Genomic DNA, 27261 nt, shown 5'->3' with positions numbered 1-27261 from the left:
GGAAACGGATTTGTGAGCAAGAGGAATTGGCACGTTATTTATCTTTAGCTCTGGATCAGGATGAAGTGACCGAAGTTTGCAGAAATGAGTGGTACTGGTTTTCTGTTCAGCGAGATTATATCCATTTCGTAAGGTCCAGGATTGAATTTTCGTTAAAGCAATTTGTAGCTGTCTTTCAATAGTATTCATGCTTTGCAATCGGCAGGATATAGTGAGATCGTCAGCATACATGTATACTTCAATCATTTTTGGAAGTTCTTCCAAAATATTGTTGATCCTAATTGCAAATAGGGTTGGACTCAATATGGAACCCTGTGGGACACCCTCTTCTTGAATGTGAGATGTTGACAGCATGTTTTTATATCGGACTTGAAATGTACGCAATTTTAAAAAGTTCTGAATTATTAAAGGGAGATGTCCTCTCAGCCCCAACTGATGCATATCTTTAATAATACCATGACGCCATGTGGTGTCAAATGCTTTATGAATATCCAGGTTGACCATCACTAGATGTTTTCTCACGAAGGCATTACGAATGTTTGATTCAATTTTTACAAGTACATCTAGGGTGGACCTGTTTTTACGGAAGCCATATTGGTGATCAGAAAGGAGATTTTCGGAGTCTAGAATCCAGGTGAGCCTCTTATGTACCATCCTTTCAAAGATTTTGCCCAGACAGCTTGTCAACGATATCGGTCTGTAATTCTCAACTAGAGAAGGATCTTTGCCTGGTTTTGCAATAGCACAAATATAGGAATGACGCCATGACAGAGGATATGTATTTTCAGAGAAGATCCGGTTATAAAAGAGTAATAGTGTGCCGAGATCGGCTTCACACAGATGCTTCAGCATGCTGTAGTGAATGCCGTCTGGTCCTGCTGCACTGTTCGGAGATTTGCTCAAAGATTCTCTCAGTTCAGATAGAGTAAACAGCTGGTTATATGGAAGTGAAAGTCTAGTTGCGAAATTAAACTTATGACGTTCTGATTCAGTTTTACTGCATTGAAAGGAGATCACATAAGAGGAACAGGCAGAAATGTTATAAAAAGATTCGGCTAAAGCATTTGCAATGTCAGTAGGAGAGGATAAGTCCTGCCCATTGCATTGTATTATCGGAGATTGCTGCGGTAGAAATTTCCCATTGAGAGCTTGAATTTTTTTCCAAATGATTCTAGTGTCAGTATTTTTGTTAATAGCTGAGGCGAATTTAATCCAGGAGTCACGTTTTGCTGTCTTCCTAATTTGTCTTGCTTTGGCTCTGAGTTTTTTGTACATAATTAGGTTGGCAGTAGTTGGAAATTTGCTAAACTGGTTCCAGGCACGGTTTTTTTCTCGTTTCACTTTGGAGCATTCTTCATTCCACCATTGATTTTGGTGTACCCGCTTGCTCTGGTTGGATTTTGGAATGGAAATTTCTGCTGCAGATAATATATGACTTGTAATGTGGTCAGTTACAACATCAATATGATTTTGTTGTACATATAGTTTGTCAAGTAAAACACAAGTTGAATAGTTTTTCCAGTCTGCTTTATGAAAGTTCCAAGAAGTACTGCCTTTAGGACATGATACCGTCTGTGTTTGAATTGTATTGATGATAGGAAAATGGTCACTGTGGAATGGATCATTTAGCACTGACCATTCCATGCTTGGAAAAAGAGATGCTGAACATATTGATAAGTCTATGGCTGATGTACTACCTGTAGGTAGTTGGATGTGAGTTGGAGAGCCAGAATTTAACAGAGTCAGGTTATGGTTATCCAGGAACATTTCTATTAATTGGCCTCTCCTATCCATGATGGGAGATCCCCACAATGGATGGTGACCGTTGAAATCGCCGAGTAAACAGACTGGAGGTGGCAATTGTGTGATAAGGTTGTCAAGTTCAATCTGGGAGCAAGGATAATTCGGTGGGATATAAATGGATGCAAGGGTTAACGATATTCCCATTGCTATCCGAACCGCTACAACTTCTAAAGAGGTTTGTAGTTGGAGATGTCTTGACGGTATGTTAGTTCTAATAAGGATAGCCACCCCACCACGAGCAGGAGTGTCAGAATCCCTGTCTCGCCTAAACATAGAATAATTTTTAATTTTCAGAGAAACTTGTGGTGATAAAAAGGTTTCCTGTAAACATACACCTATTGCTTTAGTTTGTATTAGTAAATCATTCAAGTCATCTATATTACTGCGTAATCCTCTACAGTTCCATTGAAGGAATTTATTCATTTGCTGGATTTATTGGAGGAAGATTGATCTGACTGTTTTTTCTGGGAAGGTTTCTGTCTGCTTAGTTTCGATTTTTCATTTCTGGGAAATGTTGGGCGTCCTGTATCCATGGTATCATTCGCATGTAACTCAAGTACTGTCTCTTCATCCTCTGACTGAACCTCCATTTCCATGTTGCTAATCCTTGGTTTCGATTTCTTCTGGTTTTCAATAGTAGCTGATTTCGTTGTTTCTGGCAAGGTTGAGATAGCATCAGTTGGGATGCTGATTGGGGTGTTGCTGGTCTCACTGACTGTAGTTTTCTTATTATAAGTTAGCGCAGTTTTGGCCCAGGCGGCAAATGAAATATTCGGTTCGATGGAGACATCTGTTTGGGTTGCAGCTGAGCGGCTATTTTTTGTGACCGATGCATATGATCGGCTAGGCATGGTTAGCATTATTTGCTTTCTTGCTTCAGGGTATGTGACTATATGCTCCACTTTATACTTTTGGATTTTTTTCCCTGTTTTCCAAAGGTCACACGCTTTAGAAAATGCAGGATGGCTTCCTTTACAGTTTGGGCAAACAGGAGTGGAAGCTGTACAGTCTTCTTGAGAATGCTCCTTGGAACCACAAAGAGGACACACAGCATCGCCTCGGCATGCTGTTTGAGAATGACCGTACTTCTGACATTTAAAGCAGCGAATGGGGTTTGGGATGTAAGGATGAATCTTACAATTTAGGTAACCTGCTTTAACAGAAGATGGAAGAGTCGGAGTACTGAAAGTTAAAATGATGGACCTGGTTGGTAGTAGGTTGCCATCTTTTTTAGTCATGATTCTCCGTGCATGAGTCACTTTTTGATCACTAAGCTCTTGTATTATTTCTTGTTCAGAGACATTTAGTAAGTCCCATTCGCTGATGACGCCTTTAGAGGTGTTCAGGGTGTTATGTGGCGTGACTGACACTGGAATGCTGTTAAAAGTTGTCAATTTTAACAATTTTTCTGAATGGCTTGGAAGCTTCAATTAGAAGGTCTCCAGATTGAAGACGCTTCACCATTTTAGGAGATCCAACAACCGATTCTAAACATTTCTGTATTAGAAATGGCGATAACTTGCCTACAGGTTGTGTGGATAATGAGTGCATTATTAGAAATGCTGGCATATCTGCACTCTGTTTTTCAGTCCGCTGTCTCTTCGGACGATTCAAGTCACGCTGTGAATCAGAGTTGACAGGTGAGCTCGTGGGCTCTAGCGGTGGATATGCATCACAATCCATCGTTGCTCCTAGTCTACTGGGTTCCTGGTCTGTCTCGGGGGCAGAAGTGAGGCAATGTTGTTCCTCAGCAGAGGTCCAGCGGCTAAATGACCATAAGAACAATGGTACACGACACTACACATATACAATATCCATACACTTTTAAATCTCTGGCATTTCCAGTGAACTGGTACACCCACAACAAAGCTACGCGAAGATGGGAGAAACCTCTGGTGCCGCTTGACACTTTATATCCAGTAAATTAGCAAGAAAAATTTAAAGAATAATTAACTTCAATCTAACAAGTACCAAACATCAATTTAGTTATTTGGTACTTGCTAACTGCCTTTTTGCAATCAAACCCAGTGCTAACATCAGCATAATGATGATTCCCCTCCTCCGTTTACCCATTGCAGTCGTGCTTCACAGAAATAACTGTTTGTGCCAGTTCTTAATTTCCAAATTAAACAGAAATGCAGTGATTATATCAAAAGCTACAATAAGGATGAGAGTTCTTAGCACTTAATGTCAGAATTGATCCCACAAATAATAGCTTGAAAATGTAGTAATGGACGTCATAAGCAATAGATTTTTTTGTTCTCCCTGAATGACATGATCTTTTTCTTGATGTGTATACTAGCAAACACTTTCGCCATGATATCTGCTATCTACTTCACCTGCAAAGTGAAATGCAGAACATTCTTATAACCAAGTTGGCAGTGGGAAAGTCAAAGTTAGCAGGCTCTAATAGTTGTTTCATGCACTTCTATTAGTGGGTAAAAAAAAAAAAATGTGTTAACAGATACCATGGCAATTCAATGGCAAATACAATTTTCATAAAATTATAATTGTGGAAAAACAAATTAGATTTGATAATAATGAAAGTACAAAATAAATTAAATTAAAAATGGTCTAACTTAATATTCTAATACAATTGCTTAGGATAGAAACTCCTCCCTTTCAACTCATGGCAGTCACATTACCTGTCCATGTGAATAATAAGACTAATGGCTTCAAAGAGTACAGCATTTTTTGCATTTGAATGCTGAACTTTTTTGGATTTTGGTGGTTCCTGTGCTTTATTTAGTATAGTCTCTAGACACTCTGTTAGCCTTCCTCTTACGCCAGGATCCTCTACAAAAAAAAAAAAAAAAAAAAAAAAAAAAAAAGGCCAATGTCAGAAAACACTGCTTATAAAAATTAGAAAAGGAATTATTTTTAAATTAAACATCATTGAATACATGGAATTAGCAAATTTCTAATATAATTAATACATTAGAACAGCATTTCCCAAACTGTTCCGTGGAACACTAATATTCTGTGAGGTGTGAACAAGTGTTCTGTTAAAAATCGTAATTAATAATTAAAACATAAAATTAAATGAAATAAATAAATTTTGCATATTTGTAGCGTACACCACTTTTGCATCATTATAATTTTTAATATTTTTTATCTTTTTTTCGGTTATTATTATACTGGCAGACTAAAATAGACCGGGGAACACTATTTTGGTGGACTTTTGCATAGAGAAGTATGTGTAGAGGTAATGAGATCTATGAAAAAGTAGCAATGTAGTGATCTAATATGCCATTCATATGCAATTTAGCCTGTAGTACACCGGTTGAAGGTTGAGCGAACCGACATCATAACTAAACCCACTTCCTTGTATAATTTTTTTTTTGATAATTATCAGTATTTCGAAATATTATTATTAAAATAAATGACCATGGATTTGTGGATGAAAAAAGGAACTTCAAAACGAGAATCAAGTATTTCTAGAATTGCAACTGTGGTCGATGAAAACGAACACAATATTGTCACACTTCAAAGTGAGGATGAACAATCTCAACCTTTTTGTTCCCCCCAAAAATCCAAAGTGAAAAAACAGGATTCAATTAACAAAACAAAACCAAAATAAAAGTATGATGACAGTTATTTGAATTTCCTCTTTACATGTGTTGGAAATAAAGGTGCTGCTGATGCACAGTGCGTCGTATGTAATAAATACAGTCAACTTGGTTATAACGAGCACGGAAATAAGGAAATCACAGCTGTAAGAAGTAAAAAGCCATAATGATTTTAATTTACGCATATTCCCATACAATCGCTCACTGTTATAATTAGTGTACTACATGGATATACTGAACAAATTTAAGTAACTTTGCAAACATCCTTAATTGCATTTTTTTTTTTTTTTTTTTTTTTATGAAAACCCCAAATACGAAAGGTATCAAAACCTATAGTACTTAGTACCTTGCATGGGTTGAAGGAGAAGTATGGGGGGAGGGGGATGCCGGAAACTTTGCTCTACAGACTAAACATGGATTTCACCACTTCAAGCCTCCAATAAGCAAAGTGGTGGTATTTCACCGGTTGATGAAAGTCATCTTGGAATAGATGAAAATGAAAGGGGCAACTTAGCTTTATGATCACCTGCATTGGATCAGCAGCTGATTTATGACCTTGTCCTCCCGGGGACGGGGCTATAGTCACCAAAATGCAGTGCAGTGGAACACCAATGCACAATAGTGCATTGAGGTTCCACTTGTCACATTACCCTACTTACAGATTGTCTTGTATTCACTGAGCCATCAATTTATTTTGAGACTTCTAAAAATTTTGGAAACTGGACTTCTAAGAACTTTGTATGCATTTCCAGGCTTCTAGTAATGTTGTATGCATTTTGGGACTTCTAAGAAGTTTGTATGCAGATTACATTATCATTTTAAAGTAAAATCAGTTAGAAACAAACCCTTCCTTCGGAAACGTGTTTTTCGCGAATCAAGAGAGACACTTTCTCTCAATTTGCGAAAAATCCAAATTATTTGTGAGTTAGAACGTGGAGCAAAAATTTTTGAAGTGTGTAAAAAGTTTTCTTTGTCCTCTTCAAGTGTATCAACATTGTGGAAGAATAAAGAGGTTTACATATCAGCACTGTAAAAGAATATAACAAGAAAAAAAATTTAGCAAGTGCGAGGTTACAAGCATTGAGGAAGCACTGCTTCAATGGTTCACCACACAAAGTAGTGCTGGATTTTCAATAGATGGTCCAATCTTGAAGGCTCAAGCGGAAAAATTTGCTAAACAATTTGGATGCGATGATTGTGTGTAACAACAGTTGACTGGATCAATTTAAAAATCAATATAACATTGTTTATGCAAAAATTAGTGGAGAATCTCAATCTGCAATAATGGCAAATGAATGGATTGACCGTGCTTGGACAGATATCAGGAATGTTTTCAATGATGAAGACATCTACAGCAGTGTGCTATTGCAATAGGATCTAGAAAACTTGGGCAGATGGGCTGAGAAGTGGCGACTGAAGTTTAACATTGACAAATGCAAAGTACTGCATATGGGTAGAAGTAACCCCAGAGGAACATAGCAACTGTGTGGTACACTCAGGGTTGGTTGGTTGGTTGGTTGGTTGGTTTAATGGAAGTTTATTGGCACAAGGGCAACTAAGACCAAATTGTGCCTGTCACAGTAATTCTGCAAATGATTTTTTTTTTTTTTTTTTCCAGTCATGTCAGATAAGTTCATATAAATGAATTTGTTTTAAAAAATTAAATAAATCTGATAAATTTGCATCATCACTGAGAATATGGTTCATCTCTAATGAATTGTTTTGAGTTAAAACTGATTTAAAATTTGTTAGTCGAGCAGCATGATTGTAGGAATACACTCAGGGAGTGTAGAATGGAAAAGAAATGCAGGTAATTGCACAGTCAAATATGAAGTTCTCTGAGCAGTGCAGACGGGCTGCCGGAGCAGGTCATGGAGTTTTGTCAATGATATATAGGAATTTTTTTTAGCAGAGACAAGGAGGTGATTATCCCTTTGTATAAGGCAATGGTCAGGCCACACTGAGTACCGCGTACAGGTTGGGAGGCCTCATTTTATGAAGGATGTAGAGTTACTAGAAGGAGTACAGAGAAGGGCAACAAGATTGGTGAGAGGAACAAACGGGGTGCTCTTACGAAGAAAGGCTTAAGTTCTGCAAATTGCAGCAGCTGGAGACTAGGCACCTGCGAGGTGATCTGATTGAGGTGTATAAGGCTTTGAATGGGTTGAGCACGTAGAATTCTGATGGAATTCTTCCACTTGCTCAGATTACAAACCTGAGGGGGCATAAATTCAAACTGAGGAAAGACAGTTGTAGAATAGATGTGCGGATATTTGCCTTTAGCCAGCGGGTGGTTAATTGCTGGAACAAACTTCCATCTGTCATTGTGGAAGTTGATAGCTTAAATCAATTCAAGGAGGAACTGGACAAACTTTTAGAGCGAATGGTTGTGTGACATTTTTTTTTTTTTTTTTGTGATGTCACATAGGCTCATATGCCTCTATTACTACATAGCAGAGTAAACGGGAACTTTATAATTTGACAGCTGACAATACAGTAAGACCCCGTATCCATGGGGGATACGTACCTACCGTGGATGGCTGAAACCGCAGATATAAGCGAACACCTGCTGACCCCATATATAACGTAATTTTCTTGTACATACATACATATAATAAAGTTTAATTGATAATTTAACACACAGTAAGAAGACATTACCAACATTAAATACAGTAAATAAAGTACAGCAGCCTTTCGATTTACTGGGATTGGATTAACTGAGACACTTTAAGACTCCAAATAAAAAAATGAATAAATAAACCCAGATATTTTGTAAGTCGTAAATGAGCGGTGTTATAAGTCATCATTGGGAGATTAGTGTACCTATTATCTTGCAACCCCTGCTGTCTGCACACCTACCACTCAAAACAAAAAAAAAAAAAAAAAAAAAAAAAGAGACCAAATGTTTAGTTTGATTTAGTGCGTCGTGTCGATTATTGTGTTCCGTCGCACCATAAAAAGACAAATTTTGTTTTGTTATGTCAGGGATGTCAGATTTTTTTGTTTAGAAATTGCAAGAATGATGGGCAAACGCAAGAGTTGTGCTTTCAAATTAAACACAAACTTGAAATTATTCATAAGTTTGAAAACAGTACATCCATTAAATCTCTAAAGAACCATTATAATGTTGGTGATCAAACCATACGTGAAATTTTAAAAAATAAAGGGAAACTATTCAATTTAAAATTGACATCTTAAAAAATAAAGGAAAGCATTGTATTGGACATGCAAGTAGTAAGTGTTAGTTTTTTTTTTTCCCCCTGTGGTTAACCACAAGTAACTGAATCAGCGGATACAGGGATACAACTGTACATTTAAATTCAAAGGAGAAAAATGTGTTGGTGAAAAAAATTCAATGGCTCGCTTGACTGTGCTCGTATGCGCAAATATGACAAGAACTGATAATAAAAAAAATAAAAAAACTTTTGTCGGTAAATCGTTAAAACCTCAGTGTTTAAAAAAACATAAGGAAACTTTCTGTGGATTACACTGCAAACAAGAAAGCTGAGATGACTATTATTATTAATACTATTAGCCATATGGTGCAAGGAAGCCTAAGGCTTATGCTGCATCAGCCAAAAAAAATTTCCCAAGTTACCCTGAGAAAGAGTCAGAAATAGAAAGGAATCCCAAGAAAGAGAAGAATGATGATATTCAGTTCAGAACCCTGGGTGTGCCAAGCCCATACTCACCAGATGTGAGTCCCTGGGGTGAACTTTGGATATTTTTCGGCAATACATAAATGATTGGAATAAAGAGCTATTCAAAAAGAAGAAAAATATTTTATTGTTAGTTGATAACTATCCTGCACGTCTCCAGATTCAAAATTTGTCCAACATTAAGCTACTGTTTCTGCCACACAATGCAACATCAATCAAAAATGACCTGTAGTCATTTTTCACTTCCACACTGCTTCAAATTTTCAGCCTTATACAAGTTTTTTTATAATTTGGAAAAGCACTAAATCACAGAGTGAAATCTGAACTATAGGGTAGGTGTCCTGAAGGTATCCCTGCCAATGTAAGAGGAAATCATGTATATGGCTTATGCAAAAAAAACCATTGTTGCTTCCTTCAATTTGTTTGTTTATTTTTTGCAAATAGCCAAATGCACTCACATAATATGCTTATAATAAGAACCAGTTACAGCTTCATTTTATAGGACAAAATGAAATAAATTATTCCTTTATTAACATGAAACAGAATCAATACATTTTTTCCTACTGAGCAGGGAAGAATTTTTTTTTTTGGTGGCAGGGAAAATTTGCTTCTAAATCAAGTCATATCTGTGATTCACAAGTGATTCATACCTCCTGAAGATAAAAATATGCAGGTTTTGTTCCGCCCTTGTCACAAATTGTTGACCAATTTCATTGCTCTTATGTAATGTCATGCAGACCTTATCTAGCAAAAATATGGGATATATTTTAATGCCAGGGTCACAGAGCTGTGATCCCATTCAAAGAAAACTCAATTTTGCTGTTGATATGTTAATGATAATCATCTCTCCATCTATAATAATTGTAATCTTGCTTGATTTGCATCTATTACAGTAGTGCTTGATCAGCCACACTTCATACCGGTTGTTCACCATAATTTCACTTTTAAAGTGTTTCCACTACTTAAATACTACAAATCATTTGAAAACACCAATTCTATAAACTTCTTGAATCACTTCATACCTCCTGACCAGCTTAATTTCTACCATAACTATCAAACAAACTTCTGCTTTGGACACCAGAGCAATTAGTATTTCACAAAACAATTCACTACATAACAATGCAACAAGATATGAAGATTGCATATGCCATTTATTCCGTTATTATTCTTCACTGTCCTCAACAATGGTTTTGTTTGATAAGTTATTTTTATTCCCACATTCTAATTGCAATTTCCTTTAATTGGGTTCTGTCTGGATGTATTTAATGGCTTGGTTTAAGACCTCTTTTAGTTCTTTAATTTAAAAAAAGATTACTCACCTGAGTGGACATAAATTCAAATTGAGGAAAGACAATTGTAGAATAGATGTGCAGAAATTTGCCTTTAGCCAGCAGGTGCTGATAGTTGGAACAAACTTTCATCTGTTGTAGTGGAGTTTGACAACTTAAATAAGTTCAAGGCAGAACTAGACAAGCATTTGGAGTAAATGGATAGGTGAAATGGGAAGCAGTTTTTTTTTTTTTTTTTTTTGGTTGATGATAAGCTTTCTTTCTTGCATTATATGCCTCTACTAATGCTAATAAATTGAGGACTAAAAGCTGTAACTTATAAAAGTGAACACCCATCATTCAGAAAGAGTGTTTGGTGTAAATTTTCTGAATTTCATTATAAACATGGCCAGAAATAAGGAACTGAGTGTTGAAAAAACAGAAATGCTGTTATAACTTTGTACAAAAAAAGTTATTCAATGAGAAGCACTGGGAAAAAATTAAGTGTTTCATTTAAAAGAGTACAAACTACCATTCAACCAATGAATCAAGGAGATTGGCAGTTTGAAGACCAAACCACGATCATGAGGACTGCATAACAAAATGAAAGCACAAGTAAGATCATAACATTGATTTATAAACACAACTGAAAATTTACTGCACCTGAAATCAGAGCTGAGTTCAATAAGAACAAAAAACTCCCATGTCAACCAGAAAACTTCTTAAACAAGCAGGATTTAATAATTGTATCAGTCAGAAACATTACGGAAATTAGAAAATTGAAAGAAATGGTCGGTTAGGATAAGAGCCATCAATGTTGGGCAAATTGAAGAGTGAAAAAAAAAAAAAAAAAAAAAAACACTGTAGCTGAATGAATCCAAATTTTAAATTTTTGTATCCAAAAATAGTTTGCAAGATGATCAACTGAAGAAAAAAATGGTGCCAAATTCTTTGGTGCCTACTGTCGAGAACGGTAGTGGTTCCAACGTTATCTGGGATAATAGTAATAGAATTTGCCATATAGTTCAAGGAAGCCACAAGACGTTGCTGTATAATATAAAAAAAAAGTAGATAACAAAACAAATTATATGCTTCCCCCTCACACTGATAACTATCCAGTTGACCTTTGAATGTATTCAAACTGTCAGCCTCAACTAACTGCAAGGGCAAATTGTTCCAGTAATCAGCAACTCACTGGCTAAAAGAAAACTTCCTACAATCTAATGTAAACCTCAACCCCTATAATTTAAATGAGACTACTGGAAATCTTTATAACAGTGAGTATTCCACCTTCAATTATTTTACTAATCCCTCTCAGGGGCTTGTAAACCTCTATCAGGTCTCCTCTGAGGTGTCCGGTTGCCAAACTCTGCAGTCCACATAAGTCTTCATGCGGTCGACCTTCTGCCAATCTCACCATTTGAGTTGTATGCCTTTGGACCCTTTCAAGCTGTCTTTTTTCAGATGAGGTCTCCATACTTGAATACAGTATTCCAAATGTGGTCTTACAATTGCCTTATACAGCAGGATTACAACCTCCCTATCTCTACAGGATAACATTTGATAAATCATTGATAGGACACCATGGGATTTCCTGGCTGCCTGTTTACACTATTCAGAAAACTTCATAACAGCCCGTGTCGTAACTCCCAGATCACTTTCTTTCTCCCTCCACTGTTTTTAATTAAACTTCACAAAGTGTATAATTTATTTGTGGGTTAAAACATAGATGCCACTTATCTGACCATCTTTGAAGTTCGTTAAAGTCATTCTGAAGGATTGCTGCTTCGCACTGATCGTTAACGACTCTGCCAATCTTTACATCATCTGCAAATTGACATCAAGCCTTCTATCCCTCCATCCGTGTCAATTATAAAAATGAGAAACAAGAGTGGTCCAAGACCACCATGGCGTCCCTCAAGGATTGAGGGATCACACTCCTGATGTTACACCAATCTGAAGAATATCCATTAATCACAACCCTCTGCCCTACAGCCACCCAGAAATCCATCTTAGAATCTTACCAGTATTCCCAACCTGTTCAAGCTTATACAGTAATCTCTCTCATGAGGGACCAAGTCAAATGCTTTGCTAGAATCCAAATAAACTATGTCAAAATTGTTCCATAAATCAAACTCATGGATAATTGTGTCAAAATAGCCCTAAGTTAGTTGAGCATGATTTACCTTTAAAGTCAAATTGTGTGTCCTTCAGAATGCCATACCTATCTAAATGTCCCTGGATGGCACTTAGTCATTGCCTCTAAGACTTTTCCTACCACTATCAGACTAACTGGTCTGTAGTTACCAACTTCACCCTTAGAACTGCTTTTATGTAGTGGCAATACATTGGTGCTTCTCTAATTCAAAGGAATCTCCCCTGGTTGCAAAGATGCCCCCATAATTAACCTCAATGGTTCAATACACTTCCTTTCACTCTCCCTCAAAACTACAGGGTATATACCATCAATACTTGCCTTTATGCTCAAAAGTTTTTCTAATAAACAGTAATTACAACATCACTAATTTCCTATGACTCAACCTCACTTGCACAGCCTCTTCTCAGCATGAAGGGTCTTTTGTCAGAATTTGCCAGTTCAATTCATCTGCAACATCGGCTGTGGAATCTATGACTTTCCCCCACACAGTGTACACAGGGCCAATCTAATTAGCTTTCTTCTTTGTTGTCACATACACGAAAAATTCCTTGTCCCCATTCTTTGTTCACATTAACCAATTCTGCAAATTGCAGCACCTGGACAGTAGACGCCTGTGAGGTGATCTGATTGAGGTATACAAGGCCTTGAATGGTTTGAGTAGGCTCAATGCTGATGGGATACTTGCACTTGCTGAGATTAAGAACCTGAGGAGACATAGATTCAAGTTCAGGAAAGGCAGTTGTAGAATAGATGTGCAGAAGTTTGCCTTTAGCCAGCAGGTAGTTGATTGATGGAACAGTCTTCCATCTGTTATTGTGTAAGTTGATAGCTTAAATAAATTTAAGGCTGAATTAAAACATTTAAAGTGACTTTAACACTTTTTAGATCCTAATTCAGAGGCCAAAATAATTATTTTTCTCTTACCTGTATTTCTTTAGAATAACTTCAGGAATACATATTTTTGCATGAGACAATCTTTATTGTCTCAGAACCAATCCTCTCCCCCCCCCCCCAAAGATTAGTTTTGAGGCAACTGTTTCTGATTTTCTTAAATTACATTGACAAAAGAATAGTTTATGATATCAAAATGCAGATGATGTGAAAACTGGGAGAGTGGTTACTGATCAGCAGCACTCCTTCAGACAACTTGACAGGCTTCGAGGATGGTCTGAAAAGTGGCAATAGCTTTAGTGCAGCAAACTGCAAACTCGTACACTTGGAAAGCAAACACAAAAATAATTTGGTGGGAATGAGTTAAAAATAGTTGAGGAAGAAAGGGATTTGAAAGTTATGGACAGATAAAATTTTCCATGCAGTGTAGAGAGATGAGAAGGATGGGCTTCGTGGCTTACCCTATAGATGATCTATTGAATACTGGCTCATACATACAGGGTGGTCATAATCTACCTTGTGTAAGACAACTGTAAGACTGTACTTGGAATATTCTGTTCAAAGATGAAGACGGCACCTAAAAAAAAAGTTAGCTTCTTGAAATAGTTCAAAGACACAATCTGGTGGGGGAGACTTGCAAAATGAAGAAAGATTTTGAACACATGGGTTACAGAGCTTTATAATGAGGCAACCTTATAGGAGACCTCACTGAGATTCTTATTATTATCATTAGCCATATGGTGCAAGGAAGCCTGAGACTTTTGCTGCACCAGCCAAAAGAAAATTTCTCAGTTACCCTGAGAGAGAGAGAGAGAGAGAGAGAGAGAGTCGGAAGAGAAGGGGAATCACCAAGAAAAAGAAGAACGATGATATCCAGCTCAGAACCCTGGGTGTGCCAAGCCCATACTCACCAAATGTGAGCCCCTGGGGTTATCGATAAGAATCTGAGAGGAGAAAGTAAAATGAAGGCTAATTGGTGTTATGATTTCAGGTATATAAGTAAAATTCAAATTATGAAAGTTTTAGATGGGATTGTTGGAGGTTTATGGTGAATTAATATTCCAGTAATTAAATTCCAGGAGAATTTATTAATTACTGGAATAAGTTAAATTACCTCTGTGGATAGCTGAAGCTTACAACTTAAGGAAACTCATAGGTCAGCTGAGTAGTTACCTACACGAGGAAGGAAAAACATTACTTTATTCTCACTCACACATAATATTATTTACTTATTTTTTGCATGTGCAGCCAAACAAATAAGCATGGTGTCTATAGCTTCGGTACACTATACAGAGTGATCCGAAACTCATCCAAGCCAAATTCTAAATGTTAACTTATTGTTGAAAACTTGATGGAATAGATTCTGACTACTACAGTAGTGGCGCTGGTCATTCCCAGATGTCCAACAATTAGTGATTATATGTTGGTTATCTGTCAACAATCAACACAGCGCTTTGTTTACAATAAAGGCAGCATCACATTTTCCAAGGCATGGCCCATGTTAATATTTGAACATCCATGATCTCTAGATTATCTTTCAGACTATTTAAAAGCAATGATACACTAATTCCTGACTTAATTCCTCCATACTAGAAGAATTAAGTCAGTATTGAATCAGAAATTTCAACACCAGGGAAAGTCTCATAAAAGAACAGCATAAGAGTGAGGAAATGGTGAAATGGCTTACACACCTTACCCTTTCAATGTTTACTGAATCTCTATTATAATTATATTGATAATAATAATTGAAATAAAATTGAAAATATGTTATGGGTTACATCTTTTGAATCATCCTACATTTACCTAACTCAGCTAAAAGTCTATTAACCAATAAGCAGAGAGAGAGAGAGAGAGAGAGAGAAAAAAAGTCCTCAAATTTATTCTGAGGTTCATTTCTAAATCAATTTCTAATGCATTTATTTTATTTATATTAAATAATTGAAAAATACACATTTTTATATTGTAACCTTTTAAAGCATAAAACATATTTCAATGTTATTGGTGATTGATTATTCTGGCTAGTTATAAAATAAGAGGGTTTAGGGTCAAACGATTTAATTACAAAATCATTTTGTAGGAAATGTTTTTGTAATTAACCAAGAAAAAGTCGATATTTTCTTGGTTTACCGGAAATGTGCTTATAGCCCATATTGTTATTTGTATAAAGTAAAACTAAAGTTGTCTAAAAACAAAATTGCAATTTTGTAGTTAATGTTTAACAGTAAATACTCAAAATATTAAGTACACTATCTTATTTTTACCTGGAGGAGGATAATTCTGCAGCAATCGAAGAAGTTTTACAGAAAGCCATGGTGCAGGAACAAAATAGTAAGTGTAATCCTGGAGATCAGTATAGGAAGCTGTAACAATCTGTAAATATCAAAGTCAACAATTATATTTATTTAGCACTCTGAACTAAAACTATACCCTACACTTAAAAAAAAAAAATTGACTTCTCTCTTCACAATGATAAACTATTCTCAATGCCAATACATCTACAATTGCTTGGGGGGGGGGGAACTGCATATTCACAAATTCAATGATATTCTATGTATATGCCAAGTTTTCTTATTCCCATTTTATTTACGGTGATCTAGAGAAACTGCACATATGTATATAAAAAATATATATTTTTTTTATTACTATATATAAAAATAAACTTGTATGTATGTGTGATATCTTGTATGGCACAATAAGAAATTATTTATACATAGAAAAAAATAAACTTGAAATATATGCACATAGGTAGTTTCAAAAACTAAAAAAACACCTTTTATATAAGATACCTGTATAACAGGTAAAACCTGATGAAGTCTCAAACCTCCTGAGTAAACTTTCCAGCGATTTCCTGTAGGTATAGTGATGAGCAAAATTGAGAATCATAATCGAAAATATGCAAATTGGGTGATCATGGAATCAACAAGAATGGAAAAAAATTGAGGGATTTGATGAGATGTTATTAAAACTAAAGATAATGTATTGTTACCACTCAGCCAATAGTTCCATTTAGCATTTTAAATATTTGATCACTATCATTGTTGATTATGTAATCAACTAATTTGTATATAATCAATTATAAAAATTGCCATAACTGATTGAACCAAACAGCCAGTTCAGCTTGAACATCATTGTCTGCATACAAGACAATGATGTTCCTGTATGACCCTCACACTATATAACATGGAGAGAAATCATGCTAATATCGACAAGTGCATTTCCATAGTAATACCAGCATAGGTAGTGCATAATTGTCCAAAATGTTTATGTACATCAGATGTCACAGTTTCAGGCAAAGCCATCAACAAATCAAGTGCAAATCCATCAAGATGTCTGTATGGTTTGTAGCTTATCCCTCACTGCTGTTAGACTTTTCCATTCAATTAGCTCACACCATACAGATTCTAAACTAGCACCGTATCAAGTTCTGAATGTGAGAAAACTTTGCCATTCTCAGGCTGTTTTTGATAGGAGCTTCCCACACACCTAACTTGCCTATCCTACCTAAATACATTATAAATACCAAAGGTGAAACTAATCTCCCATGTTTCCTTTGGCCATAATATATCCAAGGACAACTAATATTGTTAGTTGTCCTTACCAGAAGTTCAAATTCATTTGTTTTAATGAAAATGCTCCTGACATTAATGTAGACACAGTCACGACCAAGTATCCCCTATAGTTTACACTCTGATACTCCCCTTCAAGTTATTTAAGCTTGTTTCCATAGCATTGGCTTCCCATTTGTTTGAAACATCACTACTGCTGGCACATTTTGCTAATACTGGGGTTTGTTGCTAAAAATAAGACAGGCATATTTAAGAGGTGTGATCAACAAGTTTATAAAGTGACTTTATATCTTGAAATTGCAGCACCCACTGTAGCTAGTTGCATTGTCACAACATTTGGCAATTCGTCTAGACACAGCAACAATGCATAAATCATCTGCTTACCTGCAGTCAGTGTGAATTAATGCATGCTGAACAGAAGATATATGGTTTTAAAATGAGCGATTTTATTCAGTAGCAAATGTGCATCACATTGAGAAAACTACTTTCAGAGAAGATACATTTGTGTTATTCGAAGATTTTTCAGTGGTTTTCAAAGTTTAAAAAGGGCCACTTGTCTATTTAAAGCAATCCTTGCTCAAGATGTCCTTTAACTATACTTCAATGATTCAATTACTCATGTTTGTGATCAATTAGGAATGATCAACGTTTAACTGTCTGCAAATTTGCTAGGAAAATTAGCATTTCTTATGGGACACGTTCATCAATTTTAACACAAGATATGGGAATGCAACTTGTTTCAGCGAAGTTTGCAACTTGAATCCTCAATTATGATCACAGAGAGTGAAGAGTACTCACACAGAAGAATCTTCAACGAGTTGCTGCTGACAAATACTTTGTTTCTTCCATCATTACCACTAATGAAACATTGGTGTATAGCTATGACCCAGAAACAAAAGTCCAGTCCTCTCAATGGAAAGACTCCCTCTTCTCAAGATAAGAACAAGACAATCTCAATCATATGTAAAGACCATGCATACTGTTTTTTTTTTAGACTCATTACAAATTTGGCTCAATGAGTTTATTGTAAACTTGTCTCACATGGTCAAATAACAACCAGGAATACCACAAAAAAGTTCTATGGCAACTGCACAATGCTGTTTGGAGAAAACAATTGTTTTCTCCTCACTTTTCCAATTATTGGAAAAGTGAGCTTCGCAAAATTTGCGTTCTCCATTCTGCACTTTCCGTTCAAGAATTTTTTGAAAAACACTCCCATCACTGTGTCCCAACCCACCATATTCAACCAGATTTAGATCCCTATTATTCCCCCCCCCACCACACTACAAGTCAAAAGCCCCTTGAAAGGTCATAGATTTGTAACAACCAAGGAAATAATTTAAAATGTGATAGATTAGTAGCAATTCCAAATCAGCTGCCTATCAGGAATGCATCCAGAAGTTGTAAAAGCACTGGAATCTGTGTATACAGTGTCAGGAAATTACTTCAAAGGAGGTCCATCCAAATAGCCAAATGATCTTCGTCATTTCCCAAATATCAGTTCTATCCCTGAACTTATTGATCCTACCTTGTATTTTGGTAGAATGCATTTTTGTTTAATAATAATGATTTTAAAGTTGATATTTTGTAAAAATGAAACTGCTATTTTGCATGATAGAAAAGAGAAGTAGAACTCTAAGGATTACGGATGATCACAAAGAGTTGAGTATAAAAGTATGTGAAGGAAACAATGTACAACAGGTAGTAATAGTACAACATGCTTAATTAGAAGGGATGTATCAGGAAAGTGAATAAGAAAATACAAGTCAAACTATTTATATAATAATGTTAGCAATACTGTCAATAAAATGGAAACTAAAAAGAGTGTTAAATTCCACTGGACTAGAATAATTCCCAAAAACTAAATGAAATGTTGTCATAAGAAGAAAAGAAGGTTGCATAGCTGAGTGTCTCATCATAAACTTACATCACTTAATTATGTAATATGATTAAACCTAAAAAAAAACTGATTTTCACAATTTACATGATCGTTTAGTGGATTTAAGTGTTTAAATATTTAAAAGCAATTCTCTACATTACACTTTTCTGCCTTGTAGCTAGAACTGGTTCCCACCAATAAAAGTTAAGACTTACAACACTTAAAAAACAATATTTCCCCCGAGTCAACCAAAACTTACTAAATTAATTTTTAATCAAATAACATAATTAAATTGCAAGTCCTATTCATTAAATCAAAGGCATTGGTATGAATGATTTCACAGCTACTGAACCCTCAGTGAAGCAGAATAGAGAGACTTCACTGAGACTTCTGATTTCTTACAATTGCTGAATTCCTTTAGAGTCAAGGAATTTGAGAGGTTTTGGAGACACTCCAGATGTACATACAACATTCCAAGATAGGGCAGATGTGAGATTTATATAGTAGTTGTTGTTATTTGATTTTTTAGGAGCATTAGCAACTAAGGCCATATTGCTCCGGGGATATGCGGTGGTCATTCTCTGACCTTTCCACATCCTCCGTATTTGGTGGTCACGGGCTCGAACCCTGGTCCAATCAAGAAGTGTGTGCTACACACTGCCCACCTGGCTACGGATTCAGAGTTGTAAATATCCTTAGCTTCAAAATCACGACATAACTCTTCCAATTTGACGGTCCACTCTGTTACAACCCCAGTATCAACAGATACACCTTCACTACTTACGATTTTCCAAGAAATTTTATGCCGAGTTTTGAACTTGTCTAGCCATCCCACAGAAGCTTTGAACTCATTTACTCCCATAGATTTCGCAACCTCCAAAGCCTTTTCCCTAATAATAGGCCCATTAATGGGAATTTTTTTAGCATGTGCACGACAAAACCACTCATACGTAATATTGTCAATTTGAAGGCCAACAGTTTTCGGGAATGATTTTTGAACCTGATCATTTCCGTGTTGCCAAAATTGTTTGAGCAGTTCATTTTTTTTTTTTTTTTTTTTTTTTCTTTAGGATGTCGCTTACCTGTGTCTTCCTGATTTTGAATTTTGCAGCGAGATTGCGAACACTATTTTTTTGCCGATCATACGCATTAATGAGTTCGACTTTATCTTTTAAAGTTAAATGTTTACGAGAAGACATCGTGCACTTCACACAACACTGAACAAAACTGAAAACTGAAACTCAAAAGACGAAAGGCCGACAAAAATCCCCCCCCCCCCCCCCCCCACTGCACACACCGAATTCATCAGAAGTTTTACATTTGCCTTAAAATTCTTGAAAAAGGGTTTAGAACCGTGACGTAAACCTTGATAAAATTTAGAGAATCAGAAATAGAAAATAAACACACGTTTGAGGCAATACGTGGAAGAAACGTTCCTAGAAAAAGGGCCGTGAGCTCGCCCGCTGTCCGTTATGGGGAGATCAAATTAAGTGCTAATCTAAACGAAACAGTGCAGATTGCCTGTCCGCGTCCGTTACAGAGAATGTCCACTAGACAGAAGCTGAAAACACGTTAAAACCAATAGAGGAGAGTTGGGGAATTTGAAAATGTCCTTTGTAGAGAGATGTCCGTTAAAGAGAGGTGTCTGTTAGAAGTTTCACAGTATATAGTTAGTCGTTTCTTAGAAGAAAAGCATCAACAGAGTGAAAAAGAAAACATTTTTTTTGATGCAGCGAAAGCAACATTTTTGTCATGTGCTTATGCTGTGACAGATTATAAATCACAGTAATCCATTTACAATCCTAGACAATCATGTATCCTCAATAGATACATGATTGACTGAAAATAATGTATGCATTCAACAGTATTCTTTTTTCTGAGAAAGACAATTAACATAAATACATCTAAAACTCAGTCTTAAGTTTTATTTGTGCCACTTGTGAATTACCTGGAGATTGGCATTTAAGAATGGGGAATGTCTGAGAAGATGAAGCTGTTCATGTAGAACAACAAAAAAGGCTCTCAAACTGGAAGGTAGAGTAGAGCTGCCTCACATCAGCAAAATTATGGATAGGATTTCCACACACACACACACACACACACACACACACACACACACACACACACACACACACACACACACACACACACACACACACACACACAAATGGAAGACCAGTTGGAGGACTGGTGGTTAATATAAAATGAGAAAAAAAAAAAAGAGTTAAAAAAAAAAACTTAGCATTAGTAGAGGCATATGACACAAGAAAGCAAGCTTATAGAGATAGCATCAAACCCACCCCCTCAAAAAAAAAAAAAAACCTTCATATTTCACCCATCAATCACTCCAAACGTTTGTCTGGTTCTGCCTTGAACTTATTTAAGTTTCTAACCTCCACTACAACAGAAGAGTGTTTGTTCCAACTATCAACCACCCGCTGGCTAAAGGCAAATTTCCGTGCATCTATTCTACAATTGTCTTTTTTCAATTTGAATTTGTCCTCTCGGGTGAGTAACTGAGCAAGAGGAAGAATCCCATTAACATTGAGCTTGCTCAATCCATTCAAGGCCTTATACATCTCAATTAGATAACCTCGCAGATGCCTAGTCTCCAGAAGGTGCAAATTGCAGAACTTAAGCCTTTCTTGGTAATAGCAACCTTTTGTTCCACTCACTAATCTCATTGCCGTTCTTTCAATTTGTTCCAGCAGCTCTACAGCTTTCCTAAAATGAGGCTTCCACACCTGTATATAGTACTCAAGATGTGGCTTGACCCATTGCCTTATATACAAGGGGTCAATTACCCTCTTATCCCTGCTAGCAAAATTCCAGCATATCGTTGACAAGACACCATGAGCTACAACTGCAGCCTTTTTGCATTGCTCGGAAAACTTCATATCTGCACAATTAGTATCCATTCAAATTTGTCGGAAAGACTTCCCCTTAACAAACCCATGTGTCTGAACTACAACAGTAGTCTTGTGCAGATAATCCTGCCTCCCTTCCTTAATCAGTCTCTCCATTATTTTCCCTGGAACAGAAGTTAAACTAACAGGTCTGTAATTACCAGTGTCACAATTTGATCCCCCCCCTTTGTGAATTGGGGATACATTTGCATAACTACAGTCCATGGGGACCTCCCCTGAGTCCAAGGAAGCTTTCATAATTATGGCTAAGGGTTTGCTTACTTCCTTTGCTGCCTCTCCTTTAATAAAACTGTATAGATCCTATCCACCCCAGGTGCCAACCTTATTTTTAACTTCAATAATTTCTCCTCCACTTTGCTCTCAGTTATTACAAGATCATTTAGCACCCTGCCAGAGTTTGATATGCTTCTGGTCTCCACTCCTCTACAGACCTCCTCATGTTGGTCAGCCACCTGAGCAGGTTCATCAACAATCGAACCATCAATGTCAAGTGGACCAATCTGATTCATCCTCTTCCTTCTAGGGTTTACATAAATGAAGAAGTCTTTACTGTTCTTCTTCGCATTGTTTGCCAAAGATTTCTTGTAATCTGCCTTTGTTTACCTAATGTCCTTTGTGACTTGATTACATACTATCTTATATCTACCATTGACATCTGAGTCTCCTGATAATTTATGTGTTCCATGCTTTTTTCTTTCTTGCCACAAGCGTCATTAGTTCATCTGACATCCATTTAGTAGTTAGTATGAAAAGACTAGTAGATTCCAAGATTAATTCTTTGAATGCTTCCCATTTAGAATTTGCTATTGGTAACATCATCGGTTGGTCCGACTGTATAGAATTTGGGCAGCTGAGAGCTTGATGGGTCTTCCAATTTAAGTCCTTTGAAAGCATTACCCTGTTCTTCAAGTTCTCATATAGTCCCATAACAATGCTGAGTTGGCATCTAACTTCACACTGCTTACATTGAGCACACACAAAGACATCCTGCTTGGCAACATCATATCCTGTCCCAGTAAGGTCTGCAAACATTTCACAAGTTGCGCATTTCTTTAAGCTGTGATGCGTTGGAGAATCAGCCCTTCAGTTCTTCCACGAGCCACAGCATTCCCGCTACTTTGTGTACATTGCTTTAGTGATCTAGTCTGGAGCATGATTTCCGTTTAAATATGATTTAATTAATTAACAATGAAAATTAATAAGGTTAATTAATTTACTATTCTATTCTTGACTATACAATACTATACAGCTGACTCTCGATTTACCGGGACACTTGAAGACTGCAAATAAAAAAAATAACACCCAGAAATCATAAAATTCAAGTAATAACTAGAATAGGTATAAACAGATGTTTCGCAAGTCGTAAATAAGCGACAAGAAGCGGCATTATAAGTCTTCATTGGGAGATTAGTGTATCTATTATCTTGCAACCCCCCACTATCTTCACATCCACTGCTCAAAAAAAAAAAAAAAAAAAATAGAGACAGACAGACCAAATGTTTAGTTTTTGTGCGTTGCATCGATCGTTGTGTTCAGCAACACAAAAAAAGGAAAATTTTGTTCAGTTATTTATGTCAAGGATATCGGAATTTTTATTATTATTTATTTATTTATTATTTTTTTTGTTAAGAAATCACGAAAATGATTGGCAAACGCAAGAGTTGTTCTTTCAATCAAACAAAAACTTGAAATTATTCAAAAGTTTGAAAACAGTACATCCGTTAAATCTCTACAGAACCATTATATAATGTTGTGACCAACCCATACGCGACACTGTAAAAAATAAAGGGATGCTATTAATTTAAAAACTGGCATCATAAAAAATAAAGGAAAGCATTGTATTGGACACGCGAGTAGTGTGTGGCAAGTTTTTTTTTCGTTTTTTTTTTTTTTTTTTTTTTTATCTATCACCATACTTTTTACGTAGGTTGCTGAACATTTTTCTATACTGTAAGTCCCCCAACTTACGTAGCTTCAGACTGACGCTACGTTATTTATATGTGACTGAAGATTTCAGTGAAGGGGGCACACATTTCACTATAATACTTTTAACTTAAAAACCCACAGAATTCCAACCATCGGTATTACTGCAAATGCAATAAGATCGAGTGTACTAGCTGTTTATAATGAATTGCAGTAACAGTAATCTGGAATGGACAAATTGTTTTTTTATTGTTTTATGGCAGTGACCTCCAAGAAATGTGCTTTAGTAAAATGTGAGCTTGCGTGGGATGATGATAATGAGATTTTGCTCCCTGTGAAGTTCTTTTCAGAAAATTTAATTTGGACTGTTATCACGGTGCCAACTAAGAGAATAAGTGACAGTGGTACTAGTAAATCTATCAAGAAAAAGGAAAGCGATCAAATTGGATCAGAAAATTAAAATAATAAGGATGTATGAAAATGGCCTAACATTGATTAACAAGTACTGCGCAGAATTCACATTTGTCAGTGGCAATGGTGAACACGATAATAAAGGAGAAATACAGAATACGAGGAGCGGTGAAGGGATCGACACCAATGAAGTCAACTACAATAACAAGGGATACGAAACACATATCAGTTTTTAGAATACTAACATGCGTTTTTTTCTTCCTTTTGTTTTCTTTTCTTATGTGCCACTCCGAGACTACTTAGCATTAGCATTAGCATTAGTAGAGGCATATGATGCAAGAAAGCAAGCTTATTCAGCATCAGCCAAAAAAAAAAAAAAAAAACCCACTCCCATTTCACCCCTCCGTTCGTTCGAAATACCTGTCCAGTTGAGCTTTAAATTTGTTTAGGCTATCAACTTCAACAACAAATGATGGAAGTCGGTTCCACCAACCAACCACCCGTTGGCCAAAGGCAAACTTCCGCACATCAATCCGACATCCGTCCTTCCTCAATTTGAATTTATGCCCTCTGAGGTGATTATTCTGAGCAGGTTGAAGAATCCCATTGGCATTGAGCATGCTCAAACCATTCAAAGCCTTATACACCTCTATCAGATCACCTCGCCGGTGCCTAGTCTCCAGACTCTGTAATTTGCAAAACTTAAGCCTTTCTTCGTAAGAGCAACCCTTTGTTCCATTCACTAATCTTGTTGCCCTTCTCTGTACCCGTTCCAGCAGCTCTACATCCTTCTTGAAATGAGGCCTCCAGACCTGTATACAGTACTCAAGATGTGGCCTAACCATTGCCTTATACAAGGGAATAATCACCTCCTTATCCCTGCTAGAAAAATTCCTGTATATCATTGACAAGACACCATGAGCTACTCTTGCAGCTCGTCTGCACTGCTCAGAGAACTTCATATCTGCCTGCACAATTACCCCCAGGTCCTTTTCATTCTCCACCACTGTCAGTGTAGTACCGCAGAGTTGATACGTTGCTCTAGGGTTACTGTTTCCCATATGTAGTACTTTACATTTGTCAATGTTAAACTTCATTTGCCACCTCTCAGCCCATCTGTTCAACCTTTCCAGATCCTGTTGCAGCAGCATAGCGTCAGTAGTGTCCTTAACAACCCTGCCAACCTTTGTATCATCTGCAAACTTGGACATTAAACTTGATATCCCATCATCAATATCATTCATAAATACCGAAAACAACAACGGACCCAACACTGAACCCTGAGGAACTCCACTAATAACATTAGTCCACGTTGAGCAGTGTCCATTGATTACCACTCTCTGTCTTCTGCCACTCAACCATCCCCTTATCCATAGCAGCAATTTGCCTCCAATGCCACACTGCTCCAATTTGTGCAGCAGTCTTCCATGTGCAACAGTATCAAAAGCCTTTCTAAGATCCAAATATATAATATCAAAGTTATTCCCTGCATCCAGTTCTTTTGTGACTACATCATAGTATCCAATCAAATTGGTCAGGCAAGACCTGCCCTTAACAAAACCATGCTGCGTCTGAGCTATAACTGAATTCTTGTCTAGATGATCCTGCAGTGCATCTTTAACCAGTGCCTCCATTAATTTACCTGGAACAGAAGTTAAACTCACAGGTCTATAATTACTTGTGTCAGCCTTTGATCCTCCTTTGTGAATTGGGGTTACATTTGCACATCTCCAGTCTATGGGTACCTCCCCTGAGTCCAAAGAAGCTCTCATAATTATGGCTAGGGGTTTGCTTACTTCCTTTGCTGCCTCCTTTAATATAACTGGATAGATCCCATCCACCCCAGGTGCCTTTTTTATGTTTATCCTCAACAATCTCTCCTCCACTTTCCTCTCAGTTATTACAAAATCATCCAGCTCACTGCCAATGTTTACTTTACCTACATCATTCTCCTTCATGAATAACTCCTCATGCGTGAATGTAGATGCAAAATACTCGTTTAGATTGTTAGCCACCTGAGCAGGATCCTCAACTGTTGAACCATCAATATCCAGTGGACCAATCTGATTCATCCCTTTCCTTCTCGAGTTTAAATATGTAAAGAACTCTTTTCTGTTTTTCTTTGCATCCTTTGCCAAGGATTCTTCGTAGTCTGCCTTTGCCTGCCTAATCTCCTTTGTGACTTGGTTACAGACCAACTTATATCTATCATAGGCTTCCATGTCACCCATTAATTTGTATGTATCCCATGCATTTTTCTTCTCTGCCACATGTCTCATTAGTTCATCTGACAACCATTTAGGCCTAAACCTTGAACAATATTTTTTAGTTGGTATGTAAAGCCTGGTAGCCTCCAAGATTAGTTCCTTGAATGCTTCCCATTTTGAGTTTGCTGTTGGTAACATCATCAGTTGGTCCCACTGTATAGAATTTAAATACTGTCTCAGACCATCATAGTCACCTTTACGAAAACAAAAACCCTTCCCTTTACCTCTGATGGTACTTACCTCCTTGAGTAAATCCCACTTCAACACACTGTGATCACTGCCACCTAGTGGTTCATTTATCTGCAGATTCTTAATGCATGAAGAATCACTACTGATAATCAGATCAAGAGTATTGCTCCCTCTTGTTGCCTCACGAACATGCTGATGTAGAAAACAATCATCCAATAAATCCACAAAAGCCTTGCTAGTGTGCGAGTGACCAACCCACAAATTCCAGTCAATATCTGGGAAATTAAAATCCCCCATTATAAGACTCTCTGATTTACTGGCCCACTCTATTTCCCTGTACAATATCTTATTATACTCATCAGAGTCATTAGGCCTATAGCACACTCCTACTCTCAATTTTGATTTCCCTATGCTTATGTCACACCAAACTGCCTCGACACTGCCCTGTCCATCGATGTCGACGGGCTTCACCTCCTTGGACTTTATGTGTTTCTTAATTAATAGCATAACCCCTCCTCCCCTCCTGTCCTGTCTATCCTTTCTATACACATTGTATTCCCCAAATTCCAGTTCCGCATTACTTATATCTGTGTGACACCACGTCTCTGATATCCCAACAATATCTGCCTTTGATGTTTTGAGCAATACCTCAAATTCATCAAATTTATTTACCAAACTCCTAGCATTGGTGTACACGCAGGTATACATGCATCTGTTTCTATTCTTAGCTACCCTAACACAACCCATGTGT

At 36.8% G+C, this 27261-nt stretch overlaps 1 protein-coding gene across 2 annotated transcripts in view; it reads right to left on the bottom strand.

The window, feature by feature from the left end:
- Window positions 1-27261, bottom strand: part of LOC150077411 (AP-2 complex subunit alpha-like) — a 588904-nt gene that overhangs the window by 378632 nt on the left and 183011 nt on the right. For both annotated transcript variants that reach the window (XM_090386478.1, XM_090386479.1), the window contains exons 8-9: window positions 15610-15718; window positions 4449-4599 (exon numbers count right to left, since the gene is read on the bottom strand). In XM_090386478.1, coding sequence (XP_090242604.1) covers window positions 4449-4599; window positions 15610-15718 — 260 coding nt within the window. The remainder of the gene's footprint in view (window positions 1-4448; window positions 4600-15609; window positions 15719-27261) is intronic.

This window comes from Mastigoproctus giganteus, chromosome 12 (assembly GCF_048544385.1).
Source record: "Mastigoproctus giganteus isolate SK-2022 chromosome 12, ASM4854438v1, whole genome shotgun sequence".
In the NCBI taxonomy this organism is placed as follows: Eukaryota; Metazoa; Arthropoda; class Arachnida; order Uropygi; family Thelyphonidae; genus Mastigoproctus; species Mastigoproctus giganteus.
The sequence above is the reverse complement of the archived record's forward strand: the minus strand, read 5'-3'. Positions and strand labels throughout refer to the sequence as shown.